Source organism: Heloderma suspectum, chromosome 4 (genome assembly GCF_057233095.1).
Source record: "Heloderma suspectum isolate Gila_16-S chromosome 4, 16-S_ref, whole genome shotgun sequence".
Lineage (NCBI taxonomy): Eukaryota > Metazoa > Chordata > Lepidosauria > Squamata > Helodermatidae > Heloderma > Heloderma suspectum.
This window is the reverse complement of record NC_139461.1, coordinates 112,591,729-112,610,029: the sequence shown is the minus strand read 5'-3', so window position 1 is coordinate 112,610,029 and position 18,301 is coordinate 112,591,729. Positions and strand designations below refer to the sequence as shown.

The 18,301-nt window shown below is 42.2% G+C and overlaps 1 protein-coding gene across 26 annotated transcripts in view; it reads left to right on the top strand.

The window, feature by feature from the left end:
• Nucleotides 1-18,301, top strand: part of FARS2 (phenylalanyl-tRNA synthetase 2, mitochondrial) — a 347,910-nt gene that overhangs the window by 185,035 nt on the left and 144,574 nt on the right. For 21 of the 26 annotated variants that reach the window (XR_014790247.1, XR_014790249.1, XR_014790248.1 and 18 more), the window contains one exon: nt 3,542-3,702. Coding sequence is in view for 19 of the 26 variants with exons in the window: in XM_084850408.1 (XP_084706534.1) it covers nt 3,542-3,702 (161 nt within the window). In the remaining 7 variants the exon portion in view is untranslated. Of the gene's footprint in view, nt 1-3,541; nt 3,703-4,664; nt 8,779-18,301 lie in introns of those variants that run through there. The other 5 variants (XR_014790242.1, XR_014790243.1, XR_014790244.1 and 2 more) reach the window with 2 other exon arrangements.

Sequence of the window (18,301 nt, the reverse complement as noted above, 5' to 3'; positions counted from 1 at the left end):
CCACCTGTGGAAGACAGGCCATATCAGCATCCTCTCACCCTCTCCTGGCTTGTGACCAGGTAGGAGGCCCGGAAGAACAGAATTGTCAGGTGTCTGGCTTCCCAACTGCTGGTCCTGGCCCCACAGCGTCTCTCTCTGACTCAAAATCAGTGTCACAGGCTATAGTTCCCCAGGACTGGGACAAGTTCTGACAGTGATGGCTCCCCAACTATGGAATGCTCTCCTCGGTGAGGCCTGCCTGGCACCAACATTGTCATCTTTTTAGTGCAAGGTTAAGATTTTCCTCTATTCCCAGACGTTTAATGTCATATGATAGGCTTTTTAAAGCGTCAGCTGAATTGTTCATGTTTGTCAATGATGTTTTAGTTGTTTTATGGAATGGTTGTATTTTAGTGGATAATTGCCATAGTTGTTTGTATGCTTTAATTTTGTTGTAAGTCACCTTCAGTCTCTTTTGTGAAAGGTGTCTAATCCTCCCCCTCCCCCTGATGGGTTTTCTCCAGCCCAGTACAAAGTCTAGTAGAGCAGGTGTTTGCGAGAGTCTGTTTATGGAAGGATCAATTCCATGATTTCAAATCCTGTCTTTGAAATGCATCGATTAAATTCTTGGTTCCTCTCTCTCTCTCTTTTTAAAGAAAGGTCTCTGGAATTTTTGACAGTAGCAAAATAGCATTCCAGCAATTTTAAATGTTGACATTTTACAGTGTTTCACATATGAACAAGTGTGATTGATACTCAAAGTGAACTTGCAGTAATAAGCGGAGATCTAATGTCAGCACAACCATTGTGTTTTTTTGTGAGATTTGCAGACAACTCTCAAACTAGATAGGAAAGGAGCATGCAATTAAAAGCTTGCTTGCCAATTTGTGTTTGCATGTTTTTTGTGGTCTTTCAATTATATTTTGGATAATGATAGACGAAATGCAACTTGATAATAAGGGTGAGTCTTAAAAGGCTGTGTGGCCCTTTCAGCATTTCAGATAATTTCTAGTAGGAAAGAGGATTCCATTAATTGACATTACACTGTAATTATAAAATTATGGGAGTCTGACATCTTGTTTGTCATCCATTTCTTCAGATGTCAGTGGTGCTATTTACTTTGAAGATAATATTGGTGCACAATCATACCAACTGCAGAGATTGTGAAGTTGCTTATTTGCTTGAGTGATCTGCTGCTATATGTTTAGTAATGGATTGCACATTTGTTTTTGCCCTGCTGTGGTCTGGATTATTTGGTTTGGTCTGTGTGGACTGGTGCACGTTGGCAGCCCTATCTTGTAGGAAGGAATTGGAATATATAGAATTTGATGCATTTCTTAACCCTTTTGTATTATACTATCTGTTTACCTAGCCATCTTCATTTTTGTGAAACATATGCTCATAATAACAGCAGTTTATGCAAACTTAATGTAGATCCTCCATGTATTAACTTCTCTGCATGTGAGGTCATCTTAGACCTTTGGGAACAGGGTGTAAGAATAGATTATAATTAAAGGCACAGTAGATTTCTAAAAGCACCCCCCTCATATGACCTTCCTCGGGACACTCTGTCCTTCATTTGGAATAAGAGTTGTATTCTATTCTATTTTAGCAGATCTTGTTTGAAGAAACCCTTTAAAAAAAACTAGTATTGCTTAGTAGATGTAAACTCTAGGGTGGAGTGGGGTGATGGACGTTTCTGACAGAGCTGTTGAGACATTTAAGTGGCTTGCAATACATTTGCTTTTATTCTTAGTATTGATGATGACACTGAGAATAAGCATCTTCACTCGGTGTCATCATGTGATGTTTCTCATCTTGCCCAGTTTATGCACTTGAGACTAATTCCTCAGGGCTTGATTTTTCACTCTGAACCAGCCTGAAGAATATACCAAATAACTCCCTACAAGGCACAGCAAATAACATTTTGCACCCAGCTCTTGTCAGATGCTGACTCTAATCTGACCTCATACTAGAGATTGTGCTCTGTGGCTACCTGCTCTCACAGCTGCAGCCCATGTTGTCTAAAGGACTGCATGACGAAATTTGCTGTTGACTATTCCACAATTAAGTCATTTACACAAATAACTTAGAATGTTTTATTGATTTTGCTGAAATGTTTGCAGGCATCTTAATGTAGCATTCCTTGTCAGTTTATGTTTATGACATAATTGTGATCAGAAATATGTTGATCTATGGAGTGGGTAGCATTGAGTGATGAACACTGGGACAAAAAAAATCCTTACTTCATATATATGGCTGATGTGGTCTGACTGGCTGCAACTGGCAAGGAAAGGGATGTTGGGATTGTGGTGGATAGCTTGATGAAAACATTGGCCTAGTGTGTGACTGCTTTGAAAAAGCCCGATGACGTGTTCCAGATCACTTGGAAAGGAACCGAAAGCAAAACTGTCAACATCGTAATGCCTTTGTACAAATCTGTGTGTGACCGCACCTGGAATACTGTGTACAGTTCTTGTCACAGCACCTGGATATTGGCCCAGTTTGCACATAATGACAATCCATGGGTTTTTGGGGATGCAAGGTGGGGGCAGTAAGCATGCTGGCTCCCACCCACCTGCTCACCATTTCCACTTTGTTTCTGCTTTTATAAACAACCCAGGAACACCCTTTCCCTAGGTTGTGCTCCGTGAGGTGCAAATCCAGAACTCTGGGTTGTTGAGGGGGAAACACCTCAGAGTTTTAACCCATGGTTTGTTGTTGGGTTAAAACTCTGGGTTGTTTCCCCTCAACAACCCAGAATTCTGGGTTCACACATGATGGAGCACAACCCAGGAATACAGCATTCCTGGCTTGTTTACAAAAGCAGAAACAAAGCAGAAGCAGCAAGTGGGTGGGAGGTAGTGTGCTTGCTCCTGTGCAGCCCTGAACAACCATGGGTTAGATAACCTGCGTCTGGCATAGTTAGTCATTATGTGTGAGCCACGCCATCTAGAGCTGGAAAAGGTGCAGAAAATGGTATCACAAATGATCAAGGGGATGGGGCAACTTCACCATGAGGAAAAGTTACAAAGTTTGGGGCTCTTTAGCTTAGAAGTGACATTATAGAGGTATATAAAATTATGCATGGCGTGGAGAAAGTGAATGGGAGATGTTTTTCTTCCTCTCTCATAATATTAGAACCCGGGGTCATCCAGTGAAGCTGAATGATGGGAGATTCAGGACAGATAAAAGGAAAGACTTCTTCACACAATGCATAGTTAAACTATGGAATTCACTACCACAGGAAGTAGTGATAGCCACCAGTTTGGATGGCTTTAAAAGGGAGTTAGACAAATTCCTGGAGGAAAAGGCTATCAATGGCTACTAGTCATAATGGCTGTAGCTTAGTCCAGAATGCTGGACTAAGATTGGTCTTTGGTCTGATCCAGCATGGCTCTTCTTGTGTTCTTATGCTCTTAAGGTTGTGGGTGATGTAAAAAATTGGGGTGGGGTAAAAATGGACAATATTTATATATATTACTTGTAATGTGGAAATCGTATGGGTTTCTTTGTTTGAAGTGACACTAGTGCGTGAATGTTTTGCTTTGTATAATTGTAGCTGGCGCAGAGAACAAAATCGGCTGGGCGTTTGGCCTGGGATTAGAGAGGCTGGCCATGATCCTGTATGGGATTCCTGACATCCGCCTTTTCTGGAGCGAAGACGAACGTTTCCTGAAGCAGTTCCATGTACCTCACATTGACCAAAATATACAGTTCCAGGTAAAATGAAAATGTGGGGTTGAATATACCGTATCTAAGGAAGGTACATGTTTGTAGAGGGCAATGGCTTGTCAGGCATTCTTGGGCAGTGGTGGTATAATGCAGCTGCTATCCATTTCAGTGTGGCTTGTGCAGGAGAGGTTCCTCATGAATTGAGTCCCATGTCATTTGGGACTGTACCCCTGTGGAAGTGTTGCAGAATCATTCAAACCCAGCAGTTTGAAAACTTTTCTCTGAGTGTTCCCTGAGAGGGAGATATGTCAGAATCATAATAGCTAAGCCTGGTTTCCTAATTACCCTGGGTCCTCATATAACAGTGCAGCAGCATGTCTCACACTCTCATCTACTACACTAGGGATGGGCAATACGGGTCTAATTTAACTTGCAAACAACTATTAACCCTTGTAGTGCTCCGTACCACTCAGTAGTGTTATGGACCAGTTTGTTGCTGAATTTCAGTGGCCGCTGAGTTTTGTTGTTGTTGTTTTTCCTGGGGCTCCCACAGATGGTGGTGGCAGTTCATGGAGTGTGTTCTGGGATGTGAGAAAATGGCCCCTGTAACTCTTGCAGTTGCCCATCCTTGTGCTACACAGATGTTGCCGGATATGAGCCAGGCCAATGCCTTATAATGCAGATAAGGCAGTTCATGCTATGTCTTCCCACTGCTTTTTAATTTTATTTTAAGGAGGAAGAGCATATGCAGCACCTGGATCATATGTGACATCCACATTGGAGAAGGGACATGCTACTCATTTTTCGTTTGCAGGCCTGAGCTTTGAACCCTTTACTGTCTGCAAACTGCATTTTGTCCATATCTCTAAAGTTACCTTCCTGAAGGAGTAACATATGCAAACAGTATATATGAGCTAATTCAACTCAGCTTTCCATGGGAGGCCTTAGTATTTTTTTTTGTTAACCTGCTCCTCTAATTTTATTTATTCATTTAATCTAATCAATATTAGCTGAAAAGGGCACAGAGGTTTCATCTTCCTGTGCTAAGTGCACTGATTTCCAAATCTGGACATGCTACCACGTTACTGTCGAGAGGGAGCAGGCTTGCTGATTCCCACAGACATCTGGGAAAGAATGAGCAACTCCAAAAGGAAACTGTCAGTCTCGCTCAGCTTAAACAGCTTGGAGAAGAATCTGCAAGAGGGAAGGCCTGGGAGAGCTGCTGGAATGGTAAACAAATCAGGACAAATAAAAGTCTTATGGACTTATGCAGCTACCCTCCAGCACTCAGTCTTTGTGTAAAGTCCTGGGAGTTCCAAAACATGGTACATTTTGTTTCCTAATCGGAACATTGGGAGTTGCTTGGCTGACATTGCTGGAGCCGACACATAGCAGTTGGGCAACCACCCAAGGGTCATGGAGATCTGCAGAGGATGCTGAGCCAAGCCCCTGATCCAGCGCAATCCCTAACACAGCTTTCCTCAGCCTGGTCCTTCCAGATATTTTGGACTGGAGCTCCCAGCATCCCTGACCATTGGCCATGCCGGCTGGAGATGCTGGGAGTTGTAGTCCAACCCATCTGGAGGGCCTCAGGCTGAGGAAGGCTGCCCTAACCCATCCTTCCTGGTGCTTTGAAGAACAGCAGCAAGGATGGATTAAGAATTGCAGAAGTGAGTGAGTGGCACATGGTGAGAGCAGGGAGGGGTCTTGCCTTGGCCAGGGCTGAGGACCATCTGCAGATCGCTTGTCCTGAGGCCAATGATAAGGGATGGAGCAATACGCTCGATCTACATCATCATTGTGGAGAAGGACATCTTACCAAGAGCTGGAAAAGAGGGGAAGGGTGAATCACAACAAATGTGTGAGATGGCTTGGGGGTGGTAGCAATGCCACTTTTGATGTGACAGGAATATCGGCTGCACTCATGAAGCTCAGGAGGGAATAGGACAAGCAGTTGCCTCAGCACTATTTTACAAGGCAGGGAAATGCAGTGAAGGAATAGTCCCTTGTAGGTTCAAAGCCAGTACAATACTGAAAGGGAGAGGAGGAGGAACCAGGTGACTAGGTACAGCCTTTCCCAAACTGGTGTCCTCCAGAAGTGTTGGACTACAACTCCCAGCATCTCCAGCTGTCTGGGGATGCTAGGAGTTGTAGTCCAACACATCTGCTGGGTTTGGGAAGGCTAAGCTAGCATCTTCCTCTCAGATCTCCACCCTTGCCGGCATGCCCAGTCTGGTCAATATTAGGCCTCGGGGCATTTCTGTTCAGTCCAATGATCCTATAACACAATGCTAGAACACAAAGCTGTAATCTCAGTCCCAAGCACCAAAGGCCACTTGATCCTCCTCCAACCTCTCTTTCTCTGCTCTTACCTAAGACCTAGGAACCAATCATGAAGTTCTTTCCATTGGATAGCTGTGCTCCTGTATGCTTCCCAGCTGTGATGTCACCATGGCACATCACTATGGAGTAGGAGGACTACCATAAAAACAGAGATTATGACATCACTGTGTCCACATTGCACAATGAGATGATGTCACAAGAACACTGGGGAATTAAAATCTTGCTTGGGAATCTTAGGAAAACCCCAAATACATTAAACTGACTTTAACCTGGGGGGGAAAAAACCTGCTCTCATCTGTAAAATTAATTTCCGGAAAAATTGTGTGTATACAAACTTGCTGTTTCAGCCCATTTTACCTCAATATTAACTGAAGTATGGGTGGACTTGATGATTCTCCACTAGTTTTCTTCTCTGTATAATTTACATTTGTCATTTTAGTTTATGATTAGCATTATTTCACAATAAGAAAGTAAATAGCTTCAATGGGTGCTGCATTCTCAGACATTTTTCATCAAGATAGGGTAACGATGCTTAAATGGTTATTCATTTATTATGTTTACTTTTTAATAGCACATCTATTAAAGGCAAATACGCAGCCATTAGTATGTAAATTGAACTTGGATGCCTGAAATAATGAGGTGCAGCCTACAATGTGATTTATTGGCTAATTAGCTTTATTGTAATTGAGGATATGTGCAATGTGTGTATATCTGGGTTTGCATATACATGTGAGTATATCTGAGTGTGTGTGAAAGGAGCCTGAGTCTTTTAGATATTACAATATGATATGTCACTCCAGAAACATGTTATTTTTCGAGTTCTGCTACATGCACTTCTTTCATTCCACAGTACTAGGGTTCTTCTGACTGAAAGCGTGATCTGCATGCATGTAACTTGGTTGTATAGCGTTGTGAGAACTCTTGAGGCAATTCATGTAACTTGGTTCTGTAGAGTTGTGAGAACTCTTGAGGCAAACAAGCAGTACCGTTAAGCTCACACTCATCTGAGAAAAAAAGCAGTCAACACTAGTAATATTTATGTGGTGGTGCCCAACTGACTTTTGCGGTGGACTTTTGTACCTGCAATTGATTTTGTAAATGCTCCTTCCATACATCCAGACTGATTGGGCCCTGAGCAATTAGCTTATATGCACCTATTTCTTCATAGGACTGCTGTCTTACTAGCTGAAAACAGGGTTTGGGGAAAACGTTGAAAATGTGTTGGGCCATAGTATATTGACTTGTGGTATGGACATGCACTGTCAATCATTCACAAGATTGGTTCCACATGCCAAAATCACAGAAAAGTCACTTCATCAACAGTACAGAACAGGGAAGTATGAGAAATTTGTTTCAGTTTGTTTTAGGCCCGAATTTATCTAGTTCACACCTCCTGAACTCGAATGTGTACTTGACTGCAATCTTCAGTGGAAGTCTGTACATTTCCAAGCTTGCAATGCAATTTGCGGACCAAAGAAAAATATGAAAATGCATACATTTGAAAAATATGCATAAAATGTGTACCTTTGAAAAATTCTCACAAAACAGGCTTTAATCAATGGAAGAAAAATGCGTACCTTCTAGTATGCACTGAAATGCAGATGAATTTTTGTGTGAACAAAAACCACCCAAAGCTCGCAATCTAATACATACATGAGCTGAAATGAGCTTTGAGCTTTGAGGTGGAATTTGAAGGACCTTGATGAGCTTGAGTTTGGGTGATTAATGCATCCCTTGTAGAGAATGGTCCTGTGAATTGGTCATTCTTTGGTGTAACTGCTGTGCACAAAAAACCAAAATAAATACATAACTAAAACAATGGCTGGTATAAATACTTTTTGTTCTCTTTGGATATAACTATTTGGCACTCACTCCCACCTCACTTCTTAATTATTAGAGCCTTTCCTGTGCTAATTTTTCACTATTGCACTCAGTATAAGTAGCTGACTATATACATAACTGGCCTTTCGATGGCTCCTCTGGCTGATGATGTTGTACAACATGTTGTGGGTGTTCAGATTTTGTTCTTAAATAGGTTTCATGTCTATAAAGTGCCATTTATATTTATTTTGACCTCTTTCATCCTCCAAACCATTCCATTTAGATTGAGAACTCTTTGTGGGGCAGGAATATTTGTGTTTAGATAAACTGCTCTAGGTTACTCTGAGCCCATGGGATGGAGTGGATATAAACCTACCAAATACATTTTTTAAAAATGTTACATCTGAATAGGTTACCTGCAAAGGTTTTCCTGCATTCAACAGGATCTGAGATTCCTTTGATGTTCTGCTTTTACAGATGCAATTTTGGATACTTTACCAGGATAGCTAACAGTGCAATCCTATACATGTATACTCAGATGTCTTACTGAGTTCACTGAGGCTTAGTCCTAGATAAGTGAGTATTGGATTGTAGCCTCATTTTGATGTATTATTTCTGTGGATTACGTGCCTGATAGACAACTTGAATAAGTCATACCATGAGTGACTAACACTATCGTTATCAGCCCTTTGTCAGTTTCTGCTAGCTAGTGCAGCCATGTATTTCCCTGGTAGCAAATGTTACAGCAACATTTTTAAACATTCATTGTGAAGCAACAATTCATTATTAGCACAAAATAGTAATTTTAAAAGCTTTTCAAAAGCATTCAAAACGCAATTCAGAAGCAACCAAAAAGACAGGAGGCGGCACTGGAATGGAAAGGTCAAAAGAGCCATCAAAAGCACAGTGCAGCAGTCCAATAAGTATCCAGAACATGACTCCAAGCCCAGTTCTGTGATTGCAGGAAAATTGCATCAGCACAAAGATTCTCAGTAGTGATTTGGATGAATCTTTGTTTATTCCGTTTTGCTGAACTATAAGGATTCCATTCACTATTGCCTCTAGGAAAATAAAACCTGTAGAGGTGCTTTTACAGGCAGCTTGTTATCCGAGATCAGTGGACTCACCAACAGTTCTTAAAACATGCACGACTAAATGATAATTTACAGGAAATGCAACTGTAATCCAAGCAAATCATTTATTTCAGGGTTAGGCAACCTTTGAGAGCCGTTGTTCTTGGTTGAAAGGCCTTGGTTGCCACCTTGAGTGCCATTTTTCTTGTTAGAAAGGTGGGGCACAAATCAAATAAATAAATAGAAAAAATTTGGGGCCATGAACACATTTGGCAATTTAACAAACTGTCCTGGGTACCACCACAAAATGGCTGAGTACAAGGCAGAGGTGGGGCTGAGCCCCAACACATTAAAGAACTCCTTTGAACCCAACGTTTTTGGCACCATCAGAAACCTATTTCAAAGCAATCCCAGCTGCCAGTAATAAAAAAGTATTAATTAAATAAATGTGGGAGGGGTAGGACATCTTGTCATTTATAATGTAAATTATCATTTAGTCGTGCATGTTTTAAGAACTGTTGGTGAGTCCACTGATCTCGGATAACAAGCTGCCTGTAAAAGCACCTCTACAGCTTTTATTTTCCTAGAGGCAATAGTGAATGGAATCCTTATAGTTCAGCAAAACGGAAGAAACAAAGATTCATCCAAATCACTACTGAGAATCTTTGTGCTGATGCAATTTTCCTGCAATCACAGAACTGGGCTTGGGGTCATGTTCTGGATACTTATTGGCTCAGTCTTCTCCCAAAAGAGGGTCTATGACCCCCCTGGCAAAGGCGAAGTGCAGGCTGAAGTGGCAGGATTGCAGCTTGAGATCGATAGGCATATGGTCAAGGAATACCTAATTACTTCGAATGAGTTCAAATCTCCAGGCCCAGATGAACTGCATCCTAGAGTAATAAAGGAGCTGGCAGAAGAACTCTCAGAACCGCTGTCTATTCTCTTTGAGAAATCATGGAGGACGGGGGAAGTGCCAGATGACTGGAGGAGGGCAAATGTCATCCCTATCTTCAAAAAGGGTAAAAAGGAGGAATGTGGGAACTACAGACCAGTCAGTCTGACATCAATCCCAGGGAAAATTCTGGAGCAGATGATAAAGCAATCCATCTGTAAGCACCTTGAAAACAATGCCGTGATTACTCGAAGCCAACATGGATTTGTCAAAAACAAGTCCTGCCAGACGAATCTGATCTCATTTTTTGATCAAGTAAGCTCCCTTGTGGACCGTGGGAATGCTGTAGACATCATATACCTCGACTTCAGCAAAGGTTTCGACAAAGTGCCCCATGATCTCCTGATGAGCAAACTAGCTCAAAGTGGGCTAGATGAAACAACCATCCGGTGCATCCACAGTTGGCTACAGAATCGGACTCAAAGAGTGCTTATCAATGGGACCTTCTCAAACTGGGGAGAGGTAACGAGTGGGGTACCGCAGGGCTCAGTCCTGGGCCCAGTGCTCTTCAACATTTTTATTAATGACTTGGAGGAGGAGGTGCAGGGAATGCTGATCAAATTTGCAGATGACACAAAATTGGGTGGGATAGCTAATACTTTGGAAGACAGAAACAAAATTCAAAGTGATCTGGATAGACTGGAGCGCTGGGCAGAAAACAACAGAATGACATTTAATAGGGATAAATGCCAAGTTCTGCACCCAGGAAAAAGAAACCAAATGCACAGTTACAAGATGGGGGATGCGTGGCTCAACAGCACTACAAGTGAGAAGGATCTTGGAATTATTTGTCAATCACAAGCTGAATATCAGCCATCAATGTGATGTGGCTGCAAAAAAGGCAAATGCTATTTTGGGCTGTATTAATAGAAGCATAGCTTCCAAATCCCGGGAAGTACTAGTTCCCCTCTTCTCAGCACTGGTTAGGCCTCATCTGGAGTACTGTGTCCAGTTCTGGGCACCACACTTTAAGAAGGATGCAGACAAACTGGAGAGGGTTCAGAGGAGGGCAACAAAGATGATCAGGGGCCTGGAAACAAAGCCCTATGAAGAGAGACTGAAAGAACTGGGCATGTTTAGCCTTGAGAAGAGAAGACTGAGGGGAGATATGATAGCGCTCTTCAAGTCCTTGAAAGGTTGTCACAGAGAGGAAGGCCAGGATCTCTTCTTGATCATCCCAGAGTGCAGGACACAGAATCATGGGCTCAAGTTACAGGAAGCCAGATTCCGGCTGAACATCAGGAAAAACGTCCTGACTGTTAAAGCAATATGACAATGGAACCAATTACCTAGGGAGGTGGTGGGCTCTCCCACACTGGAGGCGTTCAAGACGAGGCTGGACAGCCATCTGTCAGGGATGCTCTGACTTGGATTCCTGCATTGAGCAGGGGGTTGGACTCGATGGCCTTGTAGGCCCCTTCCAGCCCTACTATTCTATGATTCTATGATTCTATGACCTTGGTAAGAGCCAAGAAAGGTGTCTGGGGACACATTGGTGCCCATGGGCAGTACATTGCCTACTCCTGCCTTATTTGCTTGAGGGCTATGGGTGAGCAAGGTGTGAACATGACAGGTCCATCTGCTGCACTGTGCTGCACCACGCTGCACCTGTGGTCCAGTGTCTGAGTTGTTCACCTTGGCAGCATCCTTCAGCACCTGGAAGCGACATCATCCATGGTCAGTGGATACAGAGGTATGTGTGTATACGGGACGGGGGGATGACAAGGAGCACCAGAGACAATGGTGAGGCATGAGGGTGGGACAGTGTTGTGGACTGGCACCACACCACAGCTAATAATAAAGAAGAGAGTGCCTCAGAGAGAGGGAAAGGGAGGTTTTAACTAGGAACCCCCTGGCTGGGTGAGAGGCCAGCCTGAGGGTGCAGGGTGCATTGAATCCAGGCTGATAGGGCCTTCTCAGGAAAAGCGGCAGGTGATCAAGGCTGTGGCAGGCAGGACCGGTATCAGTAGTTGGGCCGCCATGTTCATTAAAAACTTTTTTTTTAATACTCAAGGGACAGCTGGCCAGGTATGTATTTGGTTACATTTTATAATTTTTACATACACACACACAGAATCCTTTTCTATAACAAAGTGGTGCTTATTCCCAAGTAAATGTGTTTTGCACCAGAGCAGCAGAAGCAAACGCCATTTTGTTCCTATAGTCATGTTGGTGGTTTGATTTAAGTAAGCTTAAATGGTGGAACTGCACATGCTCAGAGTATTTCTTTTAAATGGCGTTAGCAAATAATTTGGATTCTTTGGCTCCCCCCCCCAAAAAAAAAAAACATATCAGGAATGTAGAAACAGTTGTAAAGCATGCGGTGGTGTTTTGGTGGTGGTGAAGAGAAATGTTACTTGTGTGCTTCTGACCTGAAGTAATATACATGGCCATCTCAATTCCCTCACCCTCACCCCATAAGACCATTAAGTCCAGGGTCTAAAATTACCTTACTTCATCACTGAATGTGTGACCTCCTGCTGTAAGTGAATGAGGAATGCTGATTTGTCTTGTCATTGCATGGAACACCTTGCCAGTAACTATTACCACTTAGCTGAAGAGACTGGCCTCCAATGTATAGACTTATATGATGCTTACCAGCCTCCAGTGTTCTTGAAGGGGTGAACAGTTTTTATTTTTACAAATATCATACATAGCAGTGAATCATTAAAGTTGTTGAGATGGAAAGATTTGAAATACACATTCAGGTGCATATTGAACAGAAAGAAAATGAGTTTTTCATATTGGTCTTTATAAATGAGGAAATTTACACTTGGGTTGGGTGCCGTATAGAAAAAGCTTTCACTGTGTGTGTGTGTGTGTGTGTGTGTGTGTAAGAGATTTGAAGTCATAAGCCCAGGTGTCAGTTACCTAAGAGTTGTAAAGGAATTGAAGCAAAAACTCCGAAACTATCTTCCCTGGCACTGGATTGCAGCTTCCCGTCTACCTTAGATGCACTTTGTTGGACTGTCCCCCTTGGGATGGCTGGTGTCATGTGCATTTCTCTGTCTCAACTTCTGCCTGTGGTTTGTTCTTCCAATGACAGTGGTGAGCCCCTCCCCCCAATTTCCTAGTATGTTAATAACTGAATTGTAGAAGCAAACATGTCATATGTTTGACATTTGGCATTTGACAAGACCATTGTGATTGCTTCTCAGATCAACAAGAAAAACCCATTTTGTAAGTAACCCTAAAAGCTTACCTAGTATTTCTACATTTTTAATAGAAAGGTTGTTCTTCTCTTTGTCTGGATACACTCTGCAATAGTCAAAAGTTAAAACCCATTTGTACACCTGATGTGACCCGAACTTTCACTTCTTTGTGACTAGCATCATTATTTTCACATATAAATCATTCATGGTCATCCATCTCACCTCACATCTTAATTATTAGAGTCTCCCCCACCTCCTGTGCTAATTTTTCACTATTGCCTTCATTTCCCATAGCTACCTTCATATCTTCTTTTAGCCAGAGCCAAGCCCAGCTACCTTATAGTACAGAAGTCAGTGATTCCCCCAGCCCCCCGTTTGTGTTTATTGTTCTTAGCTGCCTTGAGGCTTCTGTAATAAAGCTGGATAAATCTCAGTATATATAAATACATTTATCATGATCCCATATCAAAGATTTTCCCCTTTGGGATGTGTACTAGGCCACTGCATATAATTTACTAGTGCAGTTGTGCAAATTTTAGTGGAAAAAAATAACCCAGGTCTGCAGTTCCAGAATCAAAGAGAGCGTGTATATGATCAGGAAATACAGTGAGGTTATTATCAGAACAGCAGGAGACAAAAGAGAAATCACATGCATAAGAGTTCAGGTCTAATTCCCATAGAGACAGAATATATTACTGCTATGTCAAATGTTCTCTAAATTTCATATGTGCATTGGAAGTAGCATAACTGATGCAGCCAGATTACTGAAAACTAGTCAACATGCCAAGTGTTCACATTGTTGTGCTACTGTTTGGTGCCCATTTGTTCCCCTGGCTCCTGCTTCATCGCAGGAATGCTTCTCCTGCTTCTTCTGCCGTCACTGCCCATGACCGCATTTGTCCACACTGGCATTTAACTAGATGTTTTTGCTTATGGTGGCTAATGTGGCCAATGAGATCCAGTCATTTATGGATGAAATTGATTTTCTAGGTTAAGTCTGGTTTTGGCACAGAAACTGCCTTGGTTACCCTATGGGATGATCTTTCCTGGGCAAGAGGTAGAGGGCAACCCTGTTGATTCTCCTGAATCTCTCAGTGGCTTTCAGTACCATCACCCAGGGTATTCTGGAGATGCTGTCTGAGTTGGGTGTGGGTGGAACAGCTTTGCAGTGGTCAACTCATACTTGGATGGCTGTTTCCAGAAGGTGGTGCTGGAAGACTTCTGCTCAATTCCATGGCATTTGTATTTTGGGCCCCCGCAAGGTTACTTCTTGTTCGCCATGCTGTTTAACATCTATATGAAATCGCAGAGTGAGGCCATTTGGAGATTTAGAGCACTGTGTCATCAGTATTCTGATGACACACAGTTCTACCTCATTGTCTCATCAGATGCAGGTGAGGCAGTGGAAATGTTTAATCAGTACCTGGCTGCAGTAATGGACTAGATGAATAAACTTGAAGCTCAGTCCAGATAAGACAAAGGTACTGCTGATGGGTGCTTTGACTGTCCAGGGTGTCCAACCTGCTCTGGAAAGGGTTGCACTCTTCTTGAAGGATCAGCTTGGTAGCTTGGTGGTGCTTATAGTTCCAACTTTGTCACTAGAGACAAGTGTCTTCTGTGGCTCGGAGTACCTTTTAGCAGTTTAGGCTGGAATGACAAGAATGACCCTACCTGAATAGTGACAGCCTGGCTTCAGAGATCTATACCCTGGTAACCTCTCGGTTAGATTACTGCAATGCGTTATATGTGGGGCTGCCCTTGGACATTTCGGAAACTCCAGTTTATTATGTATGAAGGGTCAGCTGTAGGGTGACTCATAAATTCAAATGATGGTGATGATGTGATTTTTTTTGCAAATATCTATGACATCAGATATAGCATCACTACGTCCTCAGCAAAAGCATGTCTTTGAATGTGTTTGCAATGTGGTGGAGACAGTCAGAAGAAAAAGATGCTGTTCAACACTCCCCAAAAGAACACTGACATCCATAGGATATACGAAAAAGCTGTGTGAATATGTACTTCAATACATTATGTAAAGCATCCTTCTCCAACATGGTGCCCTCCAGAAATGTTGGCTCACAACTTGCATAGTCCCCAGTCTGGCTTGGGAGGGCACCAGGTCGGGAAAGGCTAATGAAACGCAATGTCCAAAACATCTGGATGTACCATTGCGGAGTCCTTACTTCATGAATTTTTACCCCCAAACCAGATTCTGTATGCTCTAATATTTTTCCACCTGATGATAACGTAAAGCAAAAAGAATTTGGAAATTGTTGCAAATGATAACCTTACTTTAGTTTTTGGAGAGAGAGAGAGAGAGAGAGAGAGAGAGAGATGTATATAATATTTTCAGTGGCAGAATTGTGCTGTTAGCTAATATTTTTAAGGCAAAACCAAATCCAAGTGCAGTTTTTCTTAATGCTTTCTTAAGCAGTACCTTAGGATAGTTGATCCATTTAAAAAAGTAAATGTACCATAGTGCAGAACGATTTCTTAATTTGTATGGATTCAGACTTTTGCCTCTGAGACTATCTCCAACAAATAGCTCATAAATTAATTCATATACTACATAAAGCTTAACCTTTATTATGATCCCAAAAGGTAAACTTATTATACTTACATCAAGTGCTTAAGTCAGTCATAGAGCAATTTCTGTCTGTGAGACACATATCTGTATGCAGAGCTCCTTTTAGATTAATCTCTCTATAGAAGTTAGTTCCAACATTCTGTCACAAGTGTGAGTGACCAACAAAAACTGAAGCTAGAATGGTGCTGTGCAGATCTTATCTTATATGTATAATTCAAAGTTGGGAATTAGCTGGTCATCCCTTTTTGACTGCCTTTCCCTTGACCAATTCTCACGAAACACACTTCATTGGAAAGCTCTTGACACACAGATTCTATGAATAACATCAGTTTTCACCATAATTCAAAGTTGGGAGTTTATTTATAAAGCTTTTTTAAAAAAAGAATTACGCTATCTTCTATAACAATGTACTATAAAGTTTTATTTTAATATAAAGATGTTAAGAATAATTAAACAGAATTAATTGCAAATTGGAACATAATGAAATATGAGCACACACAAAATCTCTGTACAGCTTTATAAACACAGGTGAAGGCCAAAGTACAATGATATGCCAGTAACATACAGCCTATAAACAAATCATGAAGGCATTAAGAGACACCTACACTTTGAATGTTCCAATAACTCAGTTTGTCAAGTCAAACCTTTCATTAGATGTGATTTTTGTCCACGACCTAGTTTCGCGGAGAACCAACAGGTAGGAGTAAGTTTTGGTTCTGAATGGCCTGGCATCACCAGGGGCAGGTAGCAGGTATAACCACAACTCCAATTGAGTTTCCGCTCTAGTAGGGATCAGGCTGCTGGTAGTGTGCTCATTCAAACTGGGGCTACAATCTTCACCCCCATTTTGAATGTGCCAGCAGCTGGACTTTGTAGCCCCTTGGAAAGGTTATTACCTGTAAAAAAGGGAAGGGAAGGGAAGGGAAGGGAAGGGAAGGGAGAAATGTTTTTTAAAAGGCAGTCCTCAGACCACCTCATAAAATTTGTTCAGGTGCGGATTCCAAAGAAGAACTATGTTCTGATACTTGCATTAGCCCAGGAGGTTGCAAATTTAGAGAGAACGCCTTATAATGCAGACCAAGCAAATTCCTAAAGTGCTCATAGTCTCCCGGTGCAGCCCTGTGCTTTCTCCTGTATAAGTGAATAGCTTCCATTAACGTAGAAGAGAAATAAAGTGCCATACTTAGGGACAGCATTGTAGTGGGGCGTAACCGTCCTCTCCTCCCTCCCAACACTGCGATGGCTTGCCCTCACTAACATTCAGATTAGGCTTCAGCAGGTCCTGTGATGGTAATAGGTTGGGCCTGGAGCTGCCCCTAGGGCTGCTGGGAGCAAGAAAGGGAAAAAGGGTTGATTCCCTATTTTTGTAAAAATAGAATCCAGCTTTTACTCCGAATTGTTTCCATCCTGGGTGAAGCACACAGGCACCTTTCATCAGGGGACCACAGAGGGAAACCAGGTGGTCTTCGTAATATTTGAATGTCTGCAAACCCGTCCTCCCCCATTTCATCTTGGAATTCTGAACATGCAGACACTGTGACTTCACCATAAATTCAGTTATTTTTCCTCCCATATTCCCCTCCCAAACCTGTTTTTGTTACATCTTGCCTGATGAACAGATTTCAAGATCTCAAAAGCTTGCACATTTTTTGTTATTTTTGGTTGGCCTAATAATGTTTGTTTGTTTATTATTTTATTTATTATATTTCTGTAGCACCCCACAGCCAAAGCTCTCTGAGCAGTTAACAAAAGTTAAAACATTAAAATACAATATACAAAATTTAAAAGCCACTTACATAAAAGCATACGGACAGTATATACAAACATATAACTAAAAACAACAACAACAAAAATCCAACAATAGAACAACACAGCTTAAAATAACACAGCTTAACAACAGTATACAAAAGTCAGCAAAAGGAACATGAGTTCTAAAAGGGGAAGGCCTGCCAGAATAACAGTCTTTAATTCCTGCTTAAAAACTGTCAAAGGGGGGGGTCAGCAGGCGCATTTCAACCGGCAGGTCATTCCACAACTGAGGGGTGGCAAAGGAAAAGGTCCTCTTGCCTGTGGATGCCAATCTCACATTAGGCAGCCACAGCAGATAGCCCTCAGAGGACCTTAGATGGCAGACTGGGACATAGGAGAGAAGGCGCTCCCTAAGGTACCTTGGACGTTGACCACGTAAGGCTTTAAGAGTAAGAACGAGCACATTATATTTTGCTCAGAAACAAACTGGCAGCCAACGTAAAGATTTTAAAACCAGTGTAATATGGTCTCCATGGGATGTCCCAGTTATTACCCTGATATGGATTTTGGTATTTTGTTATGGCCAACATTTACTGATCCTTCTCTGGGCTGGAGCAAGAGGCAGGTGAACAAGCAGGTTGCAATGGTGGAGAGGAGCAAGTCCAGGGGGTTCTTGTCAGTGGGCCCCTGCTGGGGTGTGGGCCCTTGGCAGGTACCCGACCATGCCTACTCTTGCTGGCCCTGGGACCACCCTAAGGCAAATACTGGTCAGTAGCTTCCCAGTGGCACAAATTTCCTAGGAAATAAATGGTATGTGGATATTATGGATGTCCCAATTAGTAATTCACAGCCACTGCATCCTAAGCTCAGACCAGTTGCTAAACAGAGCATCTGAAGACTTTGAGAATGACCTCTTAGGGAACATAGAATTTATGATGCCATAGGCTGTAGAATTGTCCTAACGTTG